The 25,023-nt window shown below is 42.5% G+C and overlaps 1 protein-coding gene across 4 annotated transcripts in view; it reads left to right on the top strand.

Annotated features, from left to right (window-relative positions):
* YEATS2 (YEATS domain containing 2) overlaps positions 1–16,573 on the top strand; it is a 58,918-nt gene extending 42,345 nt beyond the window's left edge. For all 4 annotated transcript variants that reach the window (XM_053310438.1, XM_053310436.1, XM_053310437.1 and 1 more), the window contains 11 exons: positions 1,409–1,607; positions 2,167–2,298; positions 2,538–2,636; positions 3,877–3,988; positions 4,567–4,640; positions 7,846–7,925; positions 10,740–10,938; positions 12,960–13,186; positions 14,677–14,751; positions 15,101–15,174; positions 16,243–16,573. In XM_053310438.1, coding sequence (XP_053166413.1) covers positions 1,409–1,607; positions 2,167–2,298; positions 2,538–2,636; positions 3,877–3,988; positions 4,567–4,640; positions 7,846–7,925; positions 10,740–10,938; positions 12,960–13,186; positions 14,677–14,751; positions 15,101–15,174; positions 16,243–16,351 — 1,380 coding nt within the window. In that variant the 3' untranslated portion in view covers positions 16,352–16,573. The remainder of the gene's footprint in view (positions 1–1,408; positions 1,608–2,166; positions 2,299–2,537; positions 2,637–3,876; positions 3,989–4,566; positions 4,641–7,845; positions 7,926–10,739; positions 10,939–12,959; positions 13,187–14,676; positions 14,752–15,100; positions 15,175–16,242) is intronic.
* The last annotated feature ends 8,450 nt before the right edge of the window (positions 16,574–25,023 follow it).

The raw sequence follows: 25,023 nt of genomic DNA, 5'->3' as shown, positions 1-25,023 counted from the left end.
CACCCCCTTCCTGGAGCTCCGCTGTATTTACAGAAAACTCTACAAAGAACGAGGTGTCTGCCCTTTTCCCTAGACTTTCAGAGAAGGTGGAAGCAGCAGTGGCCCTTTAATGATGCCTGGTGAGGCAGTCACCTCAGCTGTAAGTGCAGGGAGTGGCAGCAAGAGCCAGGCCTCCACAACTCTGGTGCTACCTTACTATCCACTGCCAGCTCCCTTCCTTCCCCTGTTGAGGCACGCTGTTGTCTTCCCCCTTTCTCACCCTGCTGGGGTGCACTGCCTCCTTCCTCCCCCCCCCATATATATTATTTATTTATTTAATCAATTTTTATACCGCCTTTCCAAAATTGGCTAGGAATGCCCCTGCCACTGCCTGGCTTGGTGGCATAGCCTGAGAGTGCTTGTGTTTCACTGCTGCTGCCTTGGCAGCATTCAGTGTGAGAATGCTGGGCACGCACCTGCAGATGGGAGCAGTGTCATATTGTCATGGACCGAGCCTACAAAATAGCTGTGGGAAGAGAGAAAAAGCTCCCCTTTCCTCTCCCTTTCTCCATGGAGAAAAGAGGGATGGTGTTGCCCCTGTGGGCTTGTATTTATGGAAACTAGATATTGAGCATGCATTATAAAAATATTTCCTCCTGATTCAATAATACAAACAAGCTAAGTTCCCTGAAACATTTTACTTATATTCCCTGTTGGCAATAAGGCATCATAATCTTCTTATTTAGGCATGAACACCATTTAGAATCTGAGTATCACAAGCTCCCTCTTGATTCTTACACCATTTAGAAGGACCATTTCTAACTGTAATATTACTAAAAGCCATGTTTAAGGGAACAGTTAAACATTATGAAGGCAACACAAGTTTCTTTATAATGCAAATGAAGAGGAGAACCAGCAGTTGGAGGAGATGTGCTTAATCCTTCCCCTACAAATGCTTGTCTACCTCTGCTGCTCTTAATCTTTTCTTCTTCTCCTCCTCAAGCTGGTTTCCAGAACTGGAAGTAAGCCTAGCTATTGTGGGGGCGGAGTGCAATGTTCCCTCTAACAGGGATTCCCTGATGTTGACTAAAAACCATTGCAGCTGGGGATTCTGGGAGTTGTAGTCAACAACTTCTGGATATCCAGGGAACACTGGTGGGGTGGATTTACTAGAGAGACTTGGTGGGCACTGGAGGGTTAAGCACTTCTCCTCACCTACTGATTCTCCCCTACACACACCCCTTCATTTGGGTTGCCTTGGCAAATGCACATTTATGAAGATGCTCTTGCCAAGGTAATGCGTACTTCCACCCTACTTGTGGAAGTAATAAATTCACATGGTACCTCAACTGGTGGCCTTTGCTTAAAAAAAAAAAATCTATTAAAGTAAGAGAGATCTTGACCTTTCTCCCTCTTATTTTTAATCCAGCAAGTGGACAGTGCAAGTTCTAGTTCTTCTCCAGCTGCAGGCCCTGTGGTGAAGGCATCTGGACAGCAGCCCCAAGCTTCTGTCAACCAAGGGCAAGCAGCATCAGCTGGACCGAATAAAACAAATGCCTCTGCAGTTGTAAGCATTGCTTCTTGGGTGACCACTCCAGCCCCAGGGTCTGGAAAAAATGCAGTGTCAGGTAAATAGAGCTTCTTTTGCGAATCTGCCAACTTGTACGGTTGAACCACAATGCTTTCACTCTGATTGCTGCAAACAGTCTTGCTGTATATACTGGATTTTTGGGCCTGCCATATTTCCAGAAGCTCTGGGTAGTCAGCAAGAGATTAAAAAGAATCATTGCCGTATCTTGAACATTCCTGTGAAAATTCTGCTAATGAACTTCTGTGTTTGATGGCTCATATTAACAATGTTTATATGGGTTTTGCAGTACTGCCGGAATGTTGTATGTATGGTGTGTTTTTTTTAAACTTATACAAAAACAATTGAGTGTTTGTGTATCCCATTTGATTGTCAGTCTTCATGTAGTGGTGATCTTGGGTGGTACTTGGCTTTAATTTAATCACCAAACTTCCCCTGCTTTTTTTAGTTCAGTGCTAATGAGTAGACTTATCACATCTTTATACCACCAAAAACATAGTCTCGATAGCAGAGCTGACCTCATCACCTTTTTATTTTGTGCACAAAGAAGTGAGAATTTCTTTTTCAAAAAAACCCAAACCCCTCCACTTCTTTACTAGGGTTGTTAAAGATCCACTCCAGTCAGAACAGCCCACAGCAGGCTGTCTTGACGGTGCCCAGCCAACTCAAACAACTGAGTGCAAGTGCTGCTTCAGGAGGAGTCCAGACTATACTGATGCCTGTAAACAAAGGTAAAGTGCAATTTGACAAGATGATGATGTGTGCAGGTGCTTTTGATTTGATACTGTGTTGCACAACAAATAATGCCAGATTTAAAAACACTCCTGGAAGAGTTCTAGATTCTATTTACAGTTACTCTGCAACCCTGCATTAAGGATTAGTAAAGTAATTGATCAGTACAGGTATGGAGTGCTGACACTGAAAAGTATCCATCTGTCAACATGTCACCAGTATTTCTCTTTTCTCTCAGTGATACAGTCGCTTTCTTCCAGCAAAGTGTCTGCTGTCACCCCTGTAACTTCAGCTAATGCAGATGCTCCAAGTCCTTCTGCTGTGTCTGTTACAAAAGGTAAATTATTGTGAAAAAGGCTTTTGGTTGGCTGGGAGAGAAACTAGTAATTTAGCATCCCATTTGTGGCAATTGTCTGTGATTTAACACATTGGATTCTGGTAGGAATTTCCATACAAGAGAAACCAAACAGAAAGGAGGGTTGAAGACAAAGACTTGCCAACCTGATAATTTCATGGCAAATCATACATAAACATGCCATGAGTTCTGCAAAACTGAGTGGTACTGAATTTTAATAAATAAACCTGCCAAAGACACTAGGATAGAACAGAGTTTCAAAATATAAGTAGCCACTTTGATAACATCTTTGAAAAGTTAGGGGTGTGTGTGTATTCTTAATCATAGCCAGAAGGTTAGTACCTCTGTGGTCACGTTTCTTTATGCAAGAGAACTAAATATGTATTCAACCCCACACACTCCAGATACATAATGGGAAGTGTGCATTTTTCTGTGTAGACATTGGTCTTAAAAATGTGACTCAGCAAAGAATGTGTTCCAGTAGCTCTAAAAGCGTAACAGTGCCTTTATTGTGGGAGTCCATGCAGAGTGCTAATGAGACTCTCGTATATACCTCCTAGTAGAAGCTGCTGCTCTCAGCAGAAATATTCTCCAAAACAATAGGGTGGAAATGTCCTTATGTGAGAGAGAGAGAGCAAGCTTTTAATTCCACAGTATTCTAGATGCTGCTTAATTCCACCCTCCCTTTCATTCACAATGCTTTTTCTGCAATTTGGTTTTTATGGAAAGCTGAGTTGTTTGGGCCAGTTGCAATTTTTCATACATTTATAACACAAGAACAAAACCAGGAGATCTCACCTGTGCCATCAACTCAGTAGGTGGCCTTAGGCAAGCCACTTACTCCTAGCCCCCCCCCCCCCAGCTGCAACATGGGGGTTATGGGGATAATACTTTCTCTACAGGGTCTTGTAAGGATTTCATCAAGATAATAGACATGAAGGGCTTTGAACACTTAAAAAATGGTATTCAGATGCTAAGTATTATTGTGGTGAGTGGCTGCTTACCAACACATTCTCACTCTCTCCTGGAAAAAAAAACTAATTTAACTTTTGTAAGCCACCACAACTTTCTCCAGGTATTGTTCTTGACTTATAAACAGGTTTAAAATTGCGCTTCATTCTTCCATCTTCACTTCTTAGTTAGGTAATCCTAGCCCAGTGTTGCTTGTTCTACTGATTCATCTACAATTTCTAATAGACTGATGTGTTCTTGTCTTCTGAAGTTAAGCTGGAGCCTGATTCAGCAGGACAGAGCTGCAGTTCTCTGGGATCTCAAGATGGCCAGGTGACAGTGAAAGCAGAGGAGAGCTCTGAACTTGGAAATTACGTCATTGGGTAACTGACAAATTAAAACCACATGACTTGCTACAGAGACCAAGCTCTATGGAGGGGTGGTGGGGGTCGTAAACAAATAGCATTGTCTGTGTGAATGTCATGAGATGGGAAGTAGCTGAAGCAACCTTATCCCAACTCATCTAGCTAATTTAGTAAGCCCCTGACATGACAATAGAGTGAAATAGTTGAGCTCAGTCCAAAAGGTCTCCTTAGAATGCATCTTGGCTAGACAGTGCCCACTGTGACTTGCATATGCACACAGGTTGTGTAGTTGATTTTTGCTGCAGCAGTTCTAGTGTGTCTGTATTATCTACTAGATGCAGTAACTGGAAGATTCACTTGCATGCTTTTGGAAATAGTGCATAAAAACAAGTAATCCTATATCTCTGTTGCATAACTGTCTGCAAGAGCTGAGTTCTTCTCTGTAGTCCCTCTTGTATTTAAGTTGTGCTAACCAGGTGTTTATCTAGAATGGCCTTTTGCTGGTTGTCTACATGTATGCTGTTTGTAGAACAGGAGGGTGGTTGGGCATGTGTGGGTGTGATTTTATGGAAGCCCTAACTCTTCATTCTTTACAGGACTGAATATTTAGACAACCTCCAGCAACTCTTAACAGCAATCGTGAAGAAAGTTCCGCTAATTGCTGAGAGAAGTAAGAATTTAAAGGAAACAATGTTTAGTTGCAGCGTATGGGTAGGACCACATTTAGTCTTGAAGTTTTGTAGTGGGCAGTAGCATGCAAAACGGGTCAAAATGCTCCAAAGGATGTGTTTTTTGAAAAATATATTTTTGTGTAATAACTCAGAATTCCCAGCTCATGCAAAGCATGATTACTGTGTATGCATTACTGCCCAAGTTATGAGCACACCCTTGAATGGGGATACACACCATTCACAATTCTTAGTTTTTAGGGTTTTTTTAAAATAACTTTTAATTTGAAATTTTAAAATCTGTAATTCTGATTGTGGTTTTAGCTTGGATTTTTTTACTTATTCAGCTTAATTTGGTTAATTTTCTGTCTGATTTTGCACTGTTAACTATTTTATAAATGTTGCAAGCCCCCCACAAGCAGTCATGTACTGGAGGAGCAGGGTATAAATATATATATTTTTAAATGGGATGGAAAGGTGGGTTATAAATGGGGTAAATAAATAATAGTCTATGAATAATACTTTTTTAAAAGCATTAGAAGCCCTTCATAAGCTCAGTAATCTTTACAGCTGTTGATATATATCAGTCATAGATTTTACTCATGTTGGCAGCTTCTATGCAAGCATTAGATAACTCATCCATATGTCACTCATTTGCAAAAATACATGTTGATTGCCTACCTGCCCACATGGTTACTGTTGTTAATGTTTCACTACTAATCTTTCCCTGGTAACTAATTACTTGGAATAAGGGAAACAAAAACAGCAGTGGGGGAAACATTCACAACTAAATGGCATGTGGAAAATATAATAGTATGGAATACCATAAACAGATATATTGCCTCATCTTTAAAAAACAAAAACAAAACATCCCCTATATACATCTTCTAGGCCTCCTGCTTGGAAACAGTAATCTCCTCAACTTCTGACTGTAAAAATGCCTCTTTTACAATTTTATATTATTACATGCATTTTATTACATGCATTGCATATATTCTTGTATCAGCGAAATAACCTGTCTAGAAATGAATTATTTCTACTAGCAGTGTTTCCTATTTCTCCCAGTGTGTCTTCATTTAAATGAATGATTGGCATTAAGTATAGCTTAACAAATGGGGGCACAGACCTATCTTAGTACTGCTGTAGTTTCCACTTTTTTGAACAAGCAGAAAACTGGCCCCCATTTTTCTCCTGTTTGTGATGATGTGCCTCCAGTGTCAACGTTTGTACATTTTGTTGTTCTTTTGGTTTTTTTAGAATAACATGAGTTTTTAAAAGTCTTAAACTTTTTATTTATTTCTCTCATATACTGTTCCTTTCTCTAAAACAGCCAAGGTAGTCTTCTTTGTTATACCACCTCTCTTTGAGAAAAAACAACAGGGAAATCAATACTAGCTGATTGAGTTGTCTCTTAAGGATAGGCAAGCTGGAAGGGATTAACTGCCATTAGATAATTCAGATGTAGCAATAATCTTGCTTATACTTTGAACTTGTGAAACTAGACATATAAGTGTGCTGATATTATTTATTTTATTTATTTATTAGTTTGATTTCTATACTGCCCTTCCAAAAATGGCTCAGGGCGATTTACACTGAGAAATAATAAATAAATAAGTTGGATCCCTGTCCCCAAAGGGCTCACAGTCTAAAAGAAACATAAGATAGACACCAGCAACTGTCACTGGAGGTACTCTGCTGGGGGTGGATAGGGCCAGTTACCTTCCCTCTGCTAAATAAAGAGAATCGCCACGTTAAAAAGTGCCTCTTTGCCCAGTTAGCAGGGTTTAGTAGTAGTTCTACCTTTAATACTGAAGCTCAGGAAGCCTCTGTGCACACACACCCTTGCTTACTCAACACATTATTGCAGACCTGCTTCAGTCAAACTCCTCTTCCTTCAGTATTGATTCTAGAAGTCTTAACCAACTTATAGCTGCCAGCCACCTAGGCAGCTATCTTCCTCAGATATGTCCAAATCCACAGATGGCCACCTTTGTTCCCTGAACATTCCCACAGATACTTGCAGCTCCATCCAGCACTCTGAAATGTCAAAAATATATTCACCTTCCTAAGGATTCTTAGCTGTAATGAAGTTCCTCATTTCATATAGTGCTCTTCTTGATTTGATCCTTTTGGGTCCAGTTCAAACAATTCTTTGTCTACCGGCCTAGTAGATACAATAAGGGTATGAGCACATGTGTGTCCCCACCCCCACCAGTGTTCCCTCTAACAGGGGTTCCCAGATGCTCTTGACTGCCACTTGCAGCATTCCCAGCTGCAATAGCCTTTGCATGGGGGTTATGGGAGTTGTAGTCAACAACATCTGGAAATCTCTGTTAGAGGGAACACTGACTCCCCACCCTTACCCTAATCATGTGGAGAAGGGCAGTTCATCTGAACTGGCATTTTTAGCAAATGTAGAAAGGTAATTGAGACACACACTCATTAGGGAAAGGCAGCCTGCTGGAAAAGGGAAAGGACATGTATGCTTACACTGGACACATGTCCTCTTTGTGTGTGCTAGAGCCAGTTATCTGGACTGGCCCATGGTGAAAATTGCTAATCCTCCTTTTAGAATTGCCAAGATTGAAAAAAATGTGGTTCCTTTGTGTGTTCCCCAAGAATCTCAGTTCAGTCAATCAATTCCTTTATTACGATGACAGACCAGCACACCAAAGAATCTCATTTCCCACTCCTTTCAGAAAAAAGATGTCACTCTTCGGGTAGAGGGAGAGGAAAGAATGCCTTTTGACAATACATTTGTTTATTTATTTATTTATTTGATTTATATGCCGCCCTTCCAAACATTGCTCAGGGCATTATACATTATAGCATAGGTTGTTAAACAGTTTCACATTTGTGGTTAGATTTTGTTATGCAGTCCTTGAGGATCTTCTAGTATAAATCAAAGCTTTTAAAAAGCAAATTTACATGTCTTTCCTCCTTCCAAAAACTACTCCATTTTTTGTCACTCTTATCAGCATGGTCTGATATGCTGAAGGATCAAATCCTTTCACTGTAACCTCTCGGAAGACTGGCTCCAATTCTTCTTTGGTCATATCACAGTAGTGAATAATACCTGGTGATAAGAAGGAAGTAAACTGATAAAATATTCCGGCGAGGGGGGGACCAAAAGGGTACTAAATAAAACAAAATCTGTTTCATAGCTTTTCAGATCTAATGTGTGTAGTGTTTTTCTCTGCTTTTTAGCTGAAGATGCCAATTATTTCTGTGCCAGTTCTGTGGAACAGTATTATAGCTGGAATATTGGAAAACGGAGGGCTGCTGAGGTAATCTTAACTTGTTCTACAAACTAAGCTTAAATCTTGAAAAAATGTCTGACTGGAAATCTGGTGCCTATATGGAGGGGTTTCGGTTTTTAAAAACCTCCTCCAGAAGCCTTCTGTCACTTCTGATATGACGTTGTTCTCATATATGTATATTTATACATATTTAAATATGTATGTATTTAATATTTCAGTGTAGTGATATTTAATTGAAAATATGTAAATAAACCTAAAACTTGATGCCAAGTAACTTTTTAACATTATAAAATGAAACTATGAATAATTGCTTGAGACCCCTTTATTATTTAAATTACTGCCAATCTGTGGCATCCAAGTTAAACAGCCATAAGCCAATTGGAGGACAACACAGCTGTACAGTCTCTTATTCATTGGGTCAGTGGTTCCTGCATTTTGAAAGCCTCATTGGAGGTTTTTAGGAGTAGCATCAACATAATTAAGCTTTAAGAACTTAGGAACAGCCCTGCTGGATGAGGCCCTCAAGGCCTATCTAGTCCGACATCCTGTTTCACACAGTGGCCCACCAGATGCCTCTGGGAAGACCACAGGCAAGAGCTGAGGGTATCCCCTCTATCCTGCTGTTGCTCCCCTGCAATTGATATTTAGAGGCATTGCCTCATAGGCTGGAGTTAGCCGTGAAAATGTTTCATGCTCGAAATAGGCCGTTTCAAGTATTTTGCACTCAAAATAAAAAACCCTTTAAATAAAGGGCCTATTTCGAGCTCAGAATAAAACAACCCCATTTTGTTCGAAACATTTTGAGTGCCATTTTGGAGGCCTGTTTTTCCTGTGCTGATTAGTTTTCTGGTATTGGCTTTCAATCTCCTTGCTTCTTGGTTGGCTTCTTATCATACAAATCAAGTATTGTCATGGGCAACTATGCCCCCATTGGCTGGGGGGGGGGAGAACCAAAGGAGGCAATTTCAAAATGTATTCAAAGAGACTGGGAGGCAGAGAGAGCCCTTATAGTGTGCCTCTCTTGAAGAGGATACATGAGGAGAGGAGGCAGGAAGGTTCAGTTTTGTAGTTTTCTCTTCTCAGCGTGGAGTGTAATATGCTGTGTCACTGCTGCTATAAATATCTGGTTTTGCTGGATCTCAGATTGACAAAGGCAGAACTTGGGTGCCTTCCTTCCTCGAGTTGTGGTTTGTTTTGTTTGGGAGATAGTATAGTGGCAATAAAAGGACAGTGGCAGAGGTCGGGGGGCGGGCAGTGTAAGTAATATTTCTTGGTGATTGCTGTGATGAATTCCATGACTGGCCTTGAGACTAACTTGTGCTTCACTCAGTCTGCATTGCAAGGTGTACTCAGTCAACATGTGGCTGAAGTTGCTCTAGTTGAGCTTATGGCTATACTTGCTGCTAAGGGTGTTGCTGTGGCAGCTGTTGCAATGCTGGGAAGTAAGGAGTCATAATTGTGTGAGAGAGCAACTTGTGCCACTGAAGTTACTGAGGATTCTGGGTCTGATTCTTTTTTTCCATTTTTGGACTGTTGGGGGACAGATTCACTTTTACTGTGTGCTTGTGTGTTTTTCAAGGCAGGGTTGCAAAATGCTTTGCAAATTGCAATGCAAAACTTACATGTGCACTCTGAATGCAGCTTGTTCCAGCCATTGAGAACAATGGGGAAACTCGAAACACCCCATTGTTCCCCATAAGTAGCTCCTAGGGTGTTGTGTGGTAGGGTGTGTTGCGTGCTACCCACTACCCAACCCACAAAAGAAATGGACAAGCAGGTAATTTTAAACAAATTTTTAACCTTTCCCCCATAGGATCCTGTCACAAGATGTGGAGACAGGCACCAGCCTGGGTGGCTTTAAGAAGGGCTTAGAAATCCTTTCTAGTCCAGAATCCTGTGTGAAACGGGATGCTGGACTAGATAGGCCTTGGGCCTGATCCAGCAGGTTTGCTCTTATGTTCTTAGTTGGCATAAAAGTCTTACTAGCCAAATTGCCTGGACTGCAGCAATTTAAACTGAAGAATCACTTTTTATGTTTTTATTTATTTTGATTTTTCTCTTTCCTGTTTGTTGAAATGACCCTTCTGTTGCACAATCAGCGAGGGCACCCAAACAAGCATTGTTCCCAGATGTAGCAAACTAAAACAATAGATGGATTTTCCTCTAAAAGTAATTCTAAACTTTAGCAAGCTAAACATCAGCACTATCAAAAGATTATTAGACTGGCCTATAAGGGCACTTGCTGGTGGTAGAGCAAAAGGTTGTTCAATCCTGGCATCTCTAGTTAAGAAAGGAATGGGCAGCAAGTGATAGGAAAGATCCCTGCTTGAGTCTCTGGAAAGCCTCTGCTGGTCAGAGTTGGACAGTACTAGGTTAGATGGACCTGTGGTCTGGCTGTGTGTAAGGCAACTTCATATGTTCACATCTGTGTGATTTGTGTTCTTGATCAGAGCCCCAGATACCTGATATGTCCACAGTCAGGGTGCTGATCCCACATCAGCGGTTGCAAGCCCTCATGGACTAGCAAGGCCAACCCTGGCACAGCTACAGTCACAACAAGAACAGTGATAGAAGCCCCATAATACAAACCTCTTCTGCTTGAATTGAGCTGGGAGTGCACCAAGAGAGAAGACTCTGGCATGCACGTGGAAAGACTAAGGCAGAGGTGTGCTAAGTGTGTAGAGCACCATACAACAATCCAGCAACCAAATCCCTTGGGCCCTTTGAGACTATTTTGATCGTACCTTGCAAAATTGGTCATATCTTGCAAAATGTGTATATTAAAAATTCATTTAGTCTAAATCTAACCTTGTTCTTCTGGGGGCAATTTTCCCACTACAGTGGCAACGAGCACTAACAATAAGGAAAATTCTTCAAGAAATTATAGAGAAATACCCCAAATTTCACAGCATTAGCCCTATGAAAACAAAGCAGGTTGTGCACTGGTGTCGCTCCCGTGGCTATACACCTCCCGACCCAGAAGCCCTGAGGAATGAAGATTCCATAGAGGATGTGCTGACACAAATAGACAGTGAGCCAGGTAAGGGAGCCATTCCAGAACCTCGTCTATGTGAAGGGTGATAGGTTGGGTTGTGTTTTCCTCCCCATAGTTGTACCTGAGGCCCCCATCCGTCGATTTCTGGTGTCCATGCCTTGAACACTTTAGTCTGTTCTTATGGGACCATGCATGAAGATCCTAAGATTAAGAAATTTGTTCTCATGCACTGAAGTTTGTTTGTGATTGGACTTCAGATTCAGGAGGATCCATTGGGTTGCCAGGCCAAGCATATAGTGAGGGACCACCATTATAGGCACAAGAACCCTGCCATAAGCTACTGAGCATGGAAACACCTGTCGTCATACTGGTGTCGCTCACCTCTTCAGACAAATGCCTTAACCACGAACAGTGTGGCAGGGCTGGGGGAGTGAGTGATGCGCCAGGGGCAGGACTTCTGGACGTACTTGGGACAGCGTACATGAATATACCATCATTTTTTTCTTAATGTCTGAAGAGGGCTTCTATCCTTTCGTAGCTTCTGTGTCAAGAGAGACCTCTGTCTTCTTGCTGAAAACCACACCTCAGCTTAGAGTGGCTTCTGTGGATAGTCTCTCTGATTCCCTGATATATGTGGCAGGGGCATTCACAGCAGTGTTCTAGAAGGAGTCTTGCATGCACAGAGAGGGTGGGCAAGCCTGGAGGGAATTTAACACAAAGGGCTGCATGATTCTGCTCACAGCTTTTTCTATAAACATGATTAACTCTTACATGAATTTCTGGAATCTGTTCTTGTAGGTTGTCTATAGAGCTTAGCATTGTATCGCTTCACACTGTTTTAAAAGACATCATAGGGAGCCCTCTGAGAAAGGAGAGCCAAATTATCATTTTTGAATGTCTACAAAGGACATGCTGCAGTTGTGGTTTTCTTTCCGCCCTGCCAGGGAAGTGTCTGATGCAGGAATAGGGGAACAAGGGAATTATTAGTCTTTCTAAAACTTGTGTCAAGGTTTTAGCTCAAGGCAGTCTGTGCAACTGTGGCAGCATATTGTCTCAGATATGTAGAGAGATGGTCTGTCTTTCCTTCCATCTTTTAACATGTGATTGTATGTATACAGTTACTGAAAACAGACATGACATGATGAGGAAGCTAGTTTCAGTGGGACTACTTTGAGTAATTTCCCCTCATTTCCAGAGTGGTGAGGAATGTTTTGATAATGATTACTGCCCCCAAAGCCAGCGTCTTCTCTTCCCCACCTCCTGCTTGCTCTGGGATCCACTAAAATTGGTTTTACAGGGAATCAGCTTCATACTGAACTATAAAAACCCAGTTCTTCCTTTCAGAAGGAAGAGGGTTGATTTTACGGAACTGTGTGTGGCTCTTCTTGACTAATGCCTGCAATGTCACTGGAACCAAACACCACACTTCTCAAATACCCCACAGCAACTGTGATTATAAAGATGTTTGGATTTTTTTCAGTGAGATGAATGTGTATGCACATGAGCGCACATGTAGCTTTTTAAAAAAAATGTGCAAGTTTACTTGTCTCCCTCCCTCACACGCTGTAATGCCCCACCGTGTAAAGGCCTTTTTCAGATCTAAAACAAATTACTGCACAGTTTGTCCCCTCTCCAGCTCCAAAGTAAACATCTTTTTTTTTTGAAAGCCTTTTAAAAATTCTCACAGGCTTCCCCCCAAGCAAGATCGTTCCCCTCCGTAAAGCAAGGTTCTTGCCCCTCGTTCTCATTATGGATATTTAGTTACTGAAGTGGAAATAGAACCACCATAAGCGTATGAGGCAAATTGTTCTGAAAATTTTAGTCTGCAGCTTCAGACTTTTTTTTTAATAGGTTTCCTTTTAAGCATAATGACAGTAACTTGAGAGAACAAAATATGCCCATGTTGTCAGAGGCCATGCTCTGATATTGGGTAGTAGCAGTAGCATTAATTGTGAGCATCTGCTAACTGCACACTTCTGTCATTAGATACAGATTTATTTGGAACTCTTTTCTTTTCTTTTTTCTTTTTCTTTTGGTCTTCTGTCTTAATTTGCTTCTGAAAAAAGAATGCTCATCTTCTTATACCACTGGGGAAGAGCTGTGCCGAAAGCTTGAAGAACTGGAGCGTTTCCTCAAACAGGAGCCAGACAACGATGAGGAAATAGACATCCTCAATGTTACTGAGCCCCTGAAAATAAACATTAAAAAGGAACAGGAGGAGAAACAAGAGGAAGCAAAATTATTTTTGGCATCCCAGCCTGCATCCGAGTTTGTGAAGGAGACAGCACAGCAGGTAGAGAAATAATTTTAAAAGTACAATGAAGTGAAAATTGCTCTTTGCCTTGAGCCATATAGTATAATTTTCATTTGACTTTTACAAGCTGTGTTAGCTTTTTCTTTAGAAGTTTGGTTTGAGCATGCTGGTAGTCCTTTTATGCTGGCTTTTAGGGTTTGTTCCCCCAATCACTTGCACTGATAAAGTTGTTAGCCACAAGAAGTGAGAGGAGAGCTGGTCTTGTGGTAGCAAGCATGACTTGTCCCCTTAGCTAAGCAGGGTCTTCCCTGGTTGTATATGAATGGGAGACTAGAAGTGTGAGCACTGTTAAGATATTTGTCTCGGGGGATGAAGCCACTCTGGAAAGAGCAGAAAGTTTCAAGTTCCCTCTCTGACTTCTCCAAGATAGGGCTGAGAGAAATTCCTGCCTGCAGTCTTGGAGAAGCTGCTGCCAGTCTGTGAAGACAATACTTAGCTAGATAGACCAATGGTCTGACTCAGTATATGGCAGCTTCCTGTGTTCCTATAAGTAGGGGTTATGGAAATCAGTAGAGAGTTGACAGTCTTAGCCTATAGCAAAAAGGTCATGAGACCCAGCACAGAGCTGATAGCCCTAATCCAGGGAACCAAATGTTGCCATGTGTTCTAACACAAATCATAGCTCCCAGTGCCACTATCAATGGTCACAAAATGTTCCCTAAATCCAGGTTTACCAGACTGTGTCTGTTCTTTTGCTTCATCCAGTTGCTGCTTAGTCTGCTGTCAAGAGCAGCAGTTTTCAAATTTGAACCTCAAATTGAGGGGGGCCCCCCACAACTGATACACAAATAAGCCTAACTATTAAGATGTTCTGCCTCACAAATGAGATGTATCTGAAAATAGCATTGCTTCCACTGTAATGACAGTTTATTGATCTGGAGCTGCTGGTAGTTGGTGAGGGGTGGGGGAACTGAAGGGGAGTTCAGAGGTCCTTTTGCACCTTACACTTGTGACATTCAGGTGGGAATGAGGCCTTCTCGATGAGTGTAGCTATTGTTCTTTATCAAAAGAGTTTGCATATTGATGTTCCAGGGGTCCAAAATCCATGTTGGGATTGACTGAGTGTTATTTTTAAGTCCCAAGATAGTAATGCTTACATAATGCCTTTTACCTAGAGCTTCCCATCAGCTGCCTTGAAAAAAATACACTTGATCTCTAGATCTGGAGTGTCAAACTCAAATCTGGTGGTGGTGGGCTGGATTAGATTCCAATGCACCTCTGGGGGCCCCCACATAGGCTCTCACCACCTTCTGTCACTTTGTGCCCACCTCTCACCACCTTTTGTCTCCCTCCTCCTCCACTATTTCTCACTCCCTGCAATCCTAAGAATATTTGCTAAGGAGTAAGTCTCACTAAACTCTGTGGGACCTGCTTCTGATTAAGCATACAAGGATTGTGCTGTCATTGAAGTAATGCGTGAAATTCTCCTGTTCTCACTATTTTAAAAAAAAATCTTTTTCACTTTATAGATAGGAATTTCCTTTCAACCTGTGGAGCTGCACAAGAATGTCTATGCATCAGTCATAGAGGATATGATTTTAAAGGTAAACTGTTATGGAACTGTTTTTCATTCCTTTCTTTCATTCAGCAACAGAATAATCCAAATAATCACTGGTTAAGTGAAATGCAGGAAACTTAAATAGTTACATAAAATTCCCCTCTCCCCACACTGTGCCAAAGTGCTTGGCCGGCTTCCTTTCCCTTCCCACCGATGGTATTTCTTTCTCCCCCTCTTCCATCCCCTTTCCTGTGCTCTCTCATATCAATCCTGCCCCATCCCCTATCCCTCTCTTTCTCTCTTCCTTCCCTGTTGTCAAGCCTCCCCTCCTGCCTCCCCCCACCCCGTTATTTAAATACTCTGATCTCTACTTTTTGAAATTCCCTCTGTGACAGGCTACTGAGCAACTGGCAAGTGACATACTAAGAGAATCATTGGCAATTGGCTACCAAGCAACTCCTCACAACAGGTACATTTGTTTAGCCGCCATGTTTCATAAATCATAAAGAAATAGTGAAGGTTTGCATTCATCATTAGTATAAAATCTGAAAAATCAGATTAGAAAGCAGGAGACTCAGGTTCAAATCCTTGTTCAGCTGTGAAACTCACTGGGTGGCTTTTAGACCAGTCACTTCTCTCTCACCCTAACCTACCTTCCACAGTTGTTATGAGGGTAAAAATAACCATGTACACCACCCTGAGCTCCTTGGAAAAGCAGAATATGCATGTAGAAATAAATAATCCATCGAGGCCTGCAAAGAAAATATTTATTCTTAAGATGGTTTATTGCTATTAAACACTAGACTGCTGTTTCCAGAGGGATAGCAGCCTTATTGGTTGCAGAAGAAACAAAATTAACAAATATTTTGGAGTATAAGCTTTTGTGAACTGCAGCCCACTTCAAAAGTATGCAAAAGGGTTGCATACTTTTCTGCTCACTATTTCAGTGTGCTCAAGAAGGCTTTGTACTTGAGTTTTACAGCCACTTGCTAGAACATGTAGTAAATTGCTCTCTTGAAGCTTAGGAAACTTTCAAAAGCAGCTTGTGTTGTGGCATTATGGTGGAAGAGAGGGTCTGCTGCTCAAATATATATTTTTAAAAAAATTTAAATCGCTCTGGGCATGCTCAAGCCCTCGGATGTGCCTAGTGTAACTCTTTGGAATTCCAGCCATAGGTGTGACTTCATAAAACAGGATGCGCACCTACCTTCTCACAAGCTCCTAGCACTAGTACTTCCCATGTAGAAGAGGTATACCACCTCAAAATCAGGAACTATTTTTTAATAAAACCATCAGTGCACTGTTCCTGCTTTCTTCTCTTGTTTGTTGAGGTAGTGCTTCCACCCCACCCCCATCCATGTGCTTTCTACTTTTCACATGGCAATACAAAAATCCATCATTGTACAAAACTATGCCATTTTTATACATGTGCTTGTATTTGCCTGATTTATCTCTTGAGGATTTTGTTACAATTTACTTCATCAAATGCAGCATAAATGTTTGACTTTTTCATTCCATTGGCTCATTCTCTCTACAGGACTCCAAGAGAGATCACAGTGATGAACATTCACCAAGCCATTTGTAACATTCCATTTTTGGATTTCCTTACAAACAAGCATATGGGAATACTGACTGAAGAACAGTGATCTGGACTGAAGAGAAACATGGAAGCTAGAATAAAGACCTTGGCATAATTCCAGTGTGTCTGAATATGTATTTTAGTGCTGGGGAGCTGGATGGCCTTGCAGTAATAAAACACTTAAATATGACAGATTAATGTTCCAAAAAAGTTTTTTTTTAAATTAACTTTAAATAAACATGTTATTACGCTTTCGTGAAAGAATAAAAACTTTTTTTAAAAAATATAAGCTCCAACTTCAGCTCTCAGATTTCATGGGCAGTTGCTTCTAAGTCAGCTTGCTGTAAAAGTTATGATAGAACATTAGATTGTGTACAGTACTGGGCTTATGTCTCTGTAGCCTTGACACTGTTCATTTCACAAGTCACTACTAGTGTGATCCAAAAATGAGTAGAAACTTCCCTCCCTCTTGGGAGACCTGCTGCCCCAGCATAAGAGAGTAAATGCATATCGCAGGCAGTGAATGGCTTCAACAGGTACATGCACAAGCTGTGAAAATCAATCCTGTAACAGTGTAAAATGACTAACCAGGCATGGCAAACTCACAGAACAAATATTTGTGTCCTTAATGGGATGGGCAGAGGTGCTGGTTTTTCTTTTCGGAACTCTGGGCTGGGAGCTTGTCTGAGATCACAAATCTGTAAACGGCCATTAAAAGGAAGCGGTTGCAAAGCCTGATGGCACTTGCCTGGACAATAGGCTTGTCATTTATGCTGCAAGTGACAAGACGCTGTTCTCCCCTGCCCCCTCACCATGGGCTGAGATCCTTTACTTGGCCAGCAAATAAGCTTTACTAGTTCAGATCTTATTCTGCTTGCTAATTTAAAATCTTCAATTGTGAGGAGCCATTGCAAAAGATTCACTTGAATTCCTGATAAGAGGAATTATTTAGCCCACATTGAAGTAGGTAACTGAAACATAATACTTTTTGCTGGGAGAAGTTTTATTTGGCTTTTCTATCTTCATAGCTGTAGCTCTTAACATATTTGGGGGATTAGGAACTTTCACACTAATGAAAAGTTCTGGAAAAAATACTGTGTTCTAGTATTCCCTTGTGGTGATCTTCACTGAAAATACTGAGCTTTGGGGCAGGCTAACTGGCCTTTAGCTGTCCCTCCCAACATTTGGAGGTCAGCACTGAAAAATGTTGCTCTTTTTTACTTTTTAGAAGGAGCAGTCAATATAAAATAAGATCATTATCTAAACCAGTATTCATCACTCTTATGAAAGTAGAGTACTCTCAAGGTAGTTAAATAACTCCTCAGTAGAAAGGGGAAATATCTGCCCCATTAAAATTTAACATGTTTTAAATTTAGCTCTTGGTTTTGGCAAATGTTTTGTTGGAAAATGAAAATACTAACAATCTAAAATTGGTTTCTTTAACAAGGCTAACTTGCAATAAAAGTGAAACAAATCTGCTTGTGTGTGCTCTCCCCACCCCGCCAGGATCAAAGCAACACCCTTCACATGAACTGAAGATCATGTAGTCCAAATTGATCAATTGTTTAAAGTAAACCCTTGTAAAGCGTTAGTATTATAGTGTATAACTTTTACAATCTGTTTTCCTAATATGATAGGCTGGCCTTTCTCCCCATGCTCCTTTCTTGCACATCTACAGTGCAAATTGGAGGGGAGAGGCAGAGGCATTTGACAAGTACCATGTTGAGTTGGAGTTCTTCTGTGCTACATCATTGCAGCTTCTGGAGGAACACTGCCATGTTAAAGCAATTCATTGTGTTTACTCTGAGGAACTGTGTTTCATAACAGGGTAATTTAACACTGCTTGAACTTCCAAAAAGAGTACAAAATACATTCTGCAAGCACCATCAATGGAACAATACAAACAGATGTTACCTTTACCCTGTCAGGTAGTTTCTTAATAACTATTGTACTGGGCTCCTTCTTCCAACACCAGTAGAACAGAAATGAAGAGGAAGAGCTATTATTTATCTGTAAATCTTCCACCATTTCAGAGACTACAATTCTAGGGTACTTCCAATACCCCTATACTAATGTTTCAAGGTACTCTAATACACCAAGGATCACTATCTGAGCTAACTTTTGTCCTCCCTCCTACTCCATTCACAAGATCCCCACAGGTCCAAAATGTATGAAAGCCTCTATAGATTGCCATCATGCTGGATGTTCATCTAGGCTTCCAGAACTATCGTTATTGAAATTCTCTTCTAAAAAGAACCTTAGTATTCTGGGCAGCAAATCCTAGAAACCTGTAACCAAGCATGAGGTCAGTTTGAGTGGAACCCTGGAAGGCAAGGCGAAGTACAGCAATTAGAGATGTGCATGGAACCGTTTAGTGCTCCATTCTAGGAGCACTGAACCAGTTCTGTCAATTGGCGTTTGAGCCAGTTTGGAGGGCAGGGGTTTTCTTTAAGGGGCTGGGGAGGTACTGCCTACCTGCCAGCCCCTTCCCCGCTGCTTTCCCCGCACCAGTGCTCTTGCAAAAAGTGGGTGTGTAGGGCTGCAGTGTGCCTCCCTGCAGCCCCGGTCAACGTTGCTACACAAATGGCTGAAGTGTGGGCAGGGGGTAGAGGTGGGGTGGGGGCTGGCAGGTAGACAGCACCCCGCTGCCTCTTAAAGAAACCCTCCTAACGGTAGGAAATTCCATGCACATCATTAACAGCAATTACAAATAAAACTTAAGAAAATAATTTGCATTTTTTAAAGAAAATGCTCTAAAAATAGCAAAATATACTTTTTCTTAATAATTTGGGGAAGTGGGGATGGTCAGGAATGGGCCTACTAGACAGCCTGCCTCTAGTTATTACCCCTTCTAAAGTGGCGATTCTCCCATATTTAGCAGGGGGAGAGCAACTGGTCCAATCCATCCCCAGCACAGCATCCCTTTAGTGGCTGTTGCTGGTGTCTATTATGCTTTTTTTTTAAGATGGTGAGCCTTTGGGGATAGACAACCATCTTATGTGTGTTCCTATGTAAACTGCTTTGAGAACTTTGGTTGAAGAGCGGTATATAAATATTTGTAGTAGTAGTAATGAGACATCACTAACTTAACCCCCATTAATTTCAATGGGATTTAGTAATGACTAACGTAGTTTGGATTCTCCTCACTATAAACAAATACCGACCGACATTTTGCTCAGTCTTCTGAAAAACTGTTACGCTTGCAGGTTCAACCTGGCCAACATCTCGCACAGTGAAATGTGGGTAGTTTTGAAGCACTTGCTTCGCGGCAGGTGCCTAAACCACCCACACACACAAAACACTGGTGTTGGGGGGCAAGAATGCTTTTCAGCAAATACTTAAAATTATTTATACTGGAATTTGTATAAGTAGCATCACGAAAGTGCAATTGCACCAGTTTTAAGTATTTGTGGCTTTTTTTTTTTGCTTTTTTTTTTGAAGCCTGCAGTGGTGTTGGCGGTGGGGGCAGGCGGGGTTCAGAACAGCCCACGTTTCACTGTATAACATATTGGCCACCATGTGTAAGCCAAGCTGGGCAACCCCTTCAGTAGTGCTTAGTCATGAGCATCTTAGTTTACAACCTGTGCACTGTCTCTCCAGACCATACCCATGTTGCCAGTAAGTACTTTGGCCTTAAAAATAAAATGATGCTCCATATTTCCCTGAATAAGTCAGTAGTTAAAGGATGTTAGTTCTCGTATTACTGGATGACAGGAGGATTTGGAAAATGTGTGTTGCCACAGCAACCAGTTCCCATCACAAAACAGTTAATGAACAGATTCAAGTTATGCTGAAGGAGGAATCTTAGGATTCCTTTACACATCAAAAATACACTCATATAGAACATTGTGGTCAGAGGTGCAGCTAGATTATTTCTCCCCCAGTGTAGGAGAGTATCCTTAACTATGAGTGGTCACACCCATTAGAGGACTGTTCATGTGAATTAGGAGCCTTCCCAAGACATCACTGGTTAAACTCCTTCCAGTGTCTGGTCCTGTCTTGCTCCCTTGCACAGGACCTTCAAAGAGCTCCAGCTTTCCTCCCATGCTTGGTTTTTTGGCTCCCGCTTTTCTTCATCTTTGCTATCCATCACTTCCCCTTCTCTTCTCACTGCTCCTGTCCTCTCCTGCTTGATTTCCCTTTTTTAAAAAAATCCATCTTTTCTGCTCACCATCTTTCTTCTACTGGCGCCATGCAGCCTGTGGAGCAGGAGCAGGAATGGAAAGCCAAATGCGGCAGAGAACGCACGAAGAAAAGGGACTGCACCTAGGGTTGCCATATTCAAAGCTTCCCAAATCGGAGTAGCCTGATCTGCATATTATGCAAGTCACCTTCCTACCTGACCATTTCAGGCAGCGTTGGATACCTAGATACCTTAAATATCCCAACACTTTCTAACATATCAGCTTGGTTTTTAACCTTGTCTAATTAGCTGTGTGCAGAGCTGTCATAGATTCCCTCACCAACTGCAGACTGCCACTTTCCCCCATAACCATTTTCCAGTACCTGAAGATGCTATTTATTGGTGAAGTCCTGCCAGCTGCTCCCATCCTGACCCAATCCCATCCCCTGGAGCTTTCCCAGAAAGCAGGCTTTTACTATGGTGTTTCTGCAAGGCTACTGCGAGTTCAAAGTTGCCACATATAAAAACAACACGCAAAAAGTTGATTCTTTTACTCCAGATATAAATCGGACTACACTAACTCAGGATGAAAAACCCTAATTGTGTGTGAAGTGCTCCCTTATAGCTCGCAGGGACGTTGGGGTAAATTTGACAGATGTGTGAATGTATATCCTCCATTCTGGAGGAGATGTGAGCTAAAAACCAAGTGTGAAAAACTTCCAGGCAGCGAGACCTCCTGCCTGCCTTCAGGGCCACCTCAACGCAACAGCTGGGCAGCTAGAATAAACCTGGGTTGCTAGCTGGTGCTTGGAGGTCAGTCAAAGCTTAAATAAGTTGTTTAGCTGGCCCAGATAACTTGGAAAGGAGGACTCCCTTGTCATAGTAGACAGCCTCCTCTCACTCATGAAAAGAGTGTGCTGGTCAGCCAAGGATCCCAAGAACAGGAAGGGTTGGAGTGTTGCAAGAGGTAGAACAACTTGGTCTCCATAGAAGCAGCAGGCACATAATCACAGCCAGCAGGGGACTGTGCAAATCTGGCTGAATGAACAGAATGAACTGGGCGCTGGGGAACAAAGCTGAAATCCAGTAACTACCTGGAAATCTGGGGGAAATGGCAACTTTAACCACACTCAAACAGCCCTCAGACATGCACATGGCCCGCCCTCATCCGAAAGAGCAGGCTGCTGCAAGCACCATCAGGCCAACCCACAGATCTCACCAGTGTGCACTACTTCCCAGGCCAGGGCTGGAACGTCAGTGGAGCAGCTTCCCATAATTAACCGGGATGGCCCTCACCACGATGCTCATGGCCCAGACCTCCAACTTCCCGCAGTCCCTGCCTGATAACAGCCACACTGGGAGATTCTGCCAACTCAAGGTGTGCCCCTCCAGCCACTTCCCCGTCGCAGCTCTTTGATTAGGCCTCATCATGGCTGGGTGATAATATTGGGGTTGCCAGATGACCAAGGCGAGTATTCATCCTCTTCCAAAGTGGACCCTCCTCCGCAGAGGCCCATTATAGTGACCAGGGCTCTTATTACTCCTATATCTCAGGAGTTACTAGTGAGTAATCATGGCTCAGATGATCTGCCTTCCACCCCTCCCCTGTTGTCTCCCATACCACAAGGCTCTGGGCCTTGTGGCCCCTCTGGAACTGTTTCTCCCCCACACACACACTGCATAGGGAAAAGGAGAAAATCCCTAAAGCCAACCCTCCCTACAGCACCTGTGGTGCCCCCTCCAGCACCAAGTTTGCCCGCAGGGCCTGAGCTCCCTCCAGTACCTGTAACCTAGGAACAGGTTATTCCATTCACCTCTAGAGGGTGCTCCAATTTTAGGCAGGAGAGTTCTCGTTCCTCCATTTGTCTAGCCCTGCTGGGCTTCCTATTCCTGAGTGTGAACGAGGTAGATTCTGGCCCTGAACTCCCACCAGGTAACACGGAACTAGAGGGCCATCTGTCTCCATCTGATTCAGAGGGCCAACAGTCTCCAGACTCCAGAGAACATGCTAGAGGTTCCAGAGCTTGGGACAGGAGTAGCTCCCGCAGGAGATGACATAACAGGCACAGCAGCCAGGCTTTCTCCTGCCATTACGGCTAGGCAGAATGGAGCTACCACCCATACCTTCCTACAGGAAGACCTGGTTTTGCCGGTCCTGCTTATCTCAGTACACACTCTTTTGGAATACTCAGGTCATAGTAGGCATGGCTCACACTCCATACTACTCCAGTACTGGCCAGGCTTTTCAGTTCTGGTTCTGATATCCACCATTCTCCCATCAACTCTCACACAGCTCATTCCAAATCTGATTTCCAAGCAGTACAGTCGGATAAAGAGGAGGGGGGATGGTCTACTGATGAAGGGAATTCACTAGTTGCTCTTATACCTAAGTTATCCAAGCATGAGGATTTTGACATCCTCCTGTCTAAGGCTTGTAAGACCCTGCAAACTGATCCTGATTCTGTCACCACGGCTACCACATCTGTAGCTTCAGAGCTTTTCCCCCTCCTAAATTCAGTCTAAACCTATTATTTCTTTCTCCTCACTGTTCAAGGAAACACTCCAAGACGAGTGGAACTCCCTGGCTTTGGCTAGGGGATTAGAATCTTTACCCAAACGTTTTTACAACATACATGCTGATGTGTTGGCCATTCTTTCAGTACCTCTCTTCAATACTACAGTGACTTCCCTGGTCTCTCATATGGTCCTGGCCAAGGAAGGAGAGGAACGCCTTTGGTTCCCTGAGGATAGAGAGAGTGACTATTTGTTACTCAAGTCACATGAGGCTTCTGCCCCATCTATTAAGGCATCAGCGGCCACCTCTGTTTTTGCTAGGGCCTCTATTCTCTTGGCCAAGGAGTTGATGAAGGACCTTCCCCAGGGCTACATCAAACTCAAACAAGAATTCAACAAATTGGCCAAGATGGCTGCCTTCACCTGAAGTTAACCTGGATAACCTACAATTCTCAGCCAAGGATCTGGTCTCTGATGTAGCAGTTAGAAGTTCCCTTGATTAAAATATTGGAATGTGGACGCTAAATCAAAAATTAACTTAGCTTCCTTGGCCATTAAGAGCTCCAAGCTATTTGGGGACTCTCTGGATGCTGTTCTTGTAAAGACTAAAAGATAAGGAAAAGGCCTTGCCTTTCACCAGGACAGACAATAGATGGTCCTTCAGACCCATGCAGTCTAATTCTCACAATAACAGAGGCATCTTTCCACAATCCAGCGACAACAGAATGTGAGCCCTTTGGGGACAGGAAGCCATCTTATTTATTTATTATTTCTCTGTGTAAACTGCCCTGAGCCATTTTTGGAAGGGTGGTATAGAAATTGAAGTAGTAGTAGTAGTAACAACAACAACAACAACAACAACAACAACAACAACAACAACAACAACAGAAACACACCAGAACCATGGTGTCCAGTATGGAATTCTAGGGCCAGACAGCTCTTCAGACAATAGCCATCTAACCACAATTTCAGCAACACTCTGTTCTCTAGAAACATCAACAAGAAGCAGTCACAGCAATGAATATCTTGCTCCTCCTGTAGGAGGAAGGCTTACAGAATTATTTTCAACATGGCAACAATCAACACAAGATATTTGGGTCTTCTCTGCCTTCATAGATGACTAGTCACTGGATTTCCAGTCCAGAACACTTCAGGACGACACCTCTCTCCAGGAATCCCAAGAAACATCTTCTCATGACAAGAGCCATTCACCATCTTCAAATCCACATGACAGAGACAGTGCTATCAACAGATGCATGATGAGGCATCTACACCATTTTATTCTTGGTCCCCAAAAGAGGTGGATCCTGGAGGGTGGTGGTCAACCCAAAGCACCTAAATGCGTTCCAGATGGAAACGCTGCACCCCATAGTCCAGGCCACCGAGCTGAACAATTTCCTGACATTGGTGGACCTGAAGGATGCCTACTTCCACATACCTATACACCCACAGGCACTTCCTCAGGTTCTCATGTACACAGAGACACTTCCAGAACCAGGCCCTTCCCTTCAGCCTCTTGTTGGCACCCAAGGTATTTACTAAAATCCTGGTATCCCTTTTAGCTCATATGAGGATGTGAGGGCTGCACATTTATCCTTACCATGACAACTTGTTGATCAGATCAAAGTCCTTTCAATTAGCAGAATCAAATATCCACCGCACCACCACCACCATCCTAGCCCAACAAGGCTTTCTAGTGAACACATCAAAAAACTCACTTCTCCCATTGCAGAAGATAGACCATCTGGGAGTGACCATATATGCAAAGCAGGGCACAAGAATGCTTTCTCAGGAATGCAGAGACAAACTCTGAGCTCAAACAACCCTCCCAGATCCAGATCACAACAGACACAAGCAACGTGGGATGGGGAGCCCATTGCAACCACTAGATGGCTCAAGGTACCTGGTCTGCCACAGAGACACTTCACAACATAAATTGGCAAGTTTGCTTCACCCTTCTTAAATTTGTGGACCTTGTGCCACAGCCAGCATGTCCTCCTCAGGACAGACAATGTGGCCACTAAGGCTAACATCAACTGACAGGGAGACACACAATCATGTTTGCTGATGAAATAATCAGATAAGATTTTCACCTGGGTGGA

The sequence above is a fragment of the Hemicordylus capensis genome, chromosome 3, assembly GCF_027244095.1.
Source record: "Hemicordylus capensis ecotype Gifberg chromosome 3, rHemCap1.1.pri, whole genome shotgun sequence".
NCBI classification, from domain to species: Eukaryota; Metazoa; Chordata; class Lepidosauria; order Squamata; family Cordylidae; genus Hemicordylus; species Hemicordylus capensis.
The sequence above is the reverse complement of the archived record's forward strand: the minus strand, read 5'-3'. Positions and strand labels throughout refer to the sequence as shown.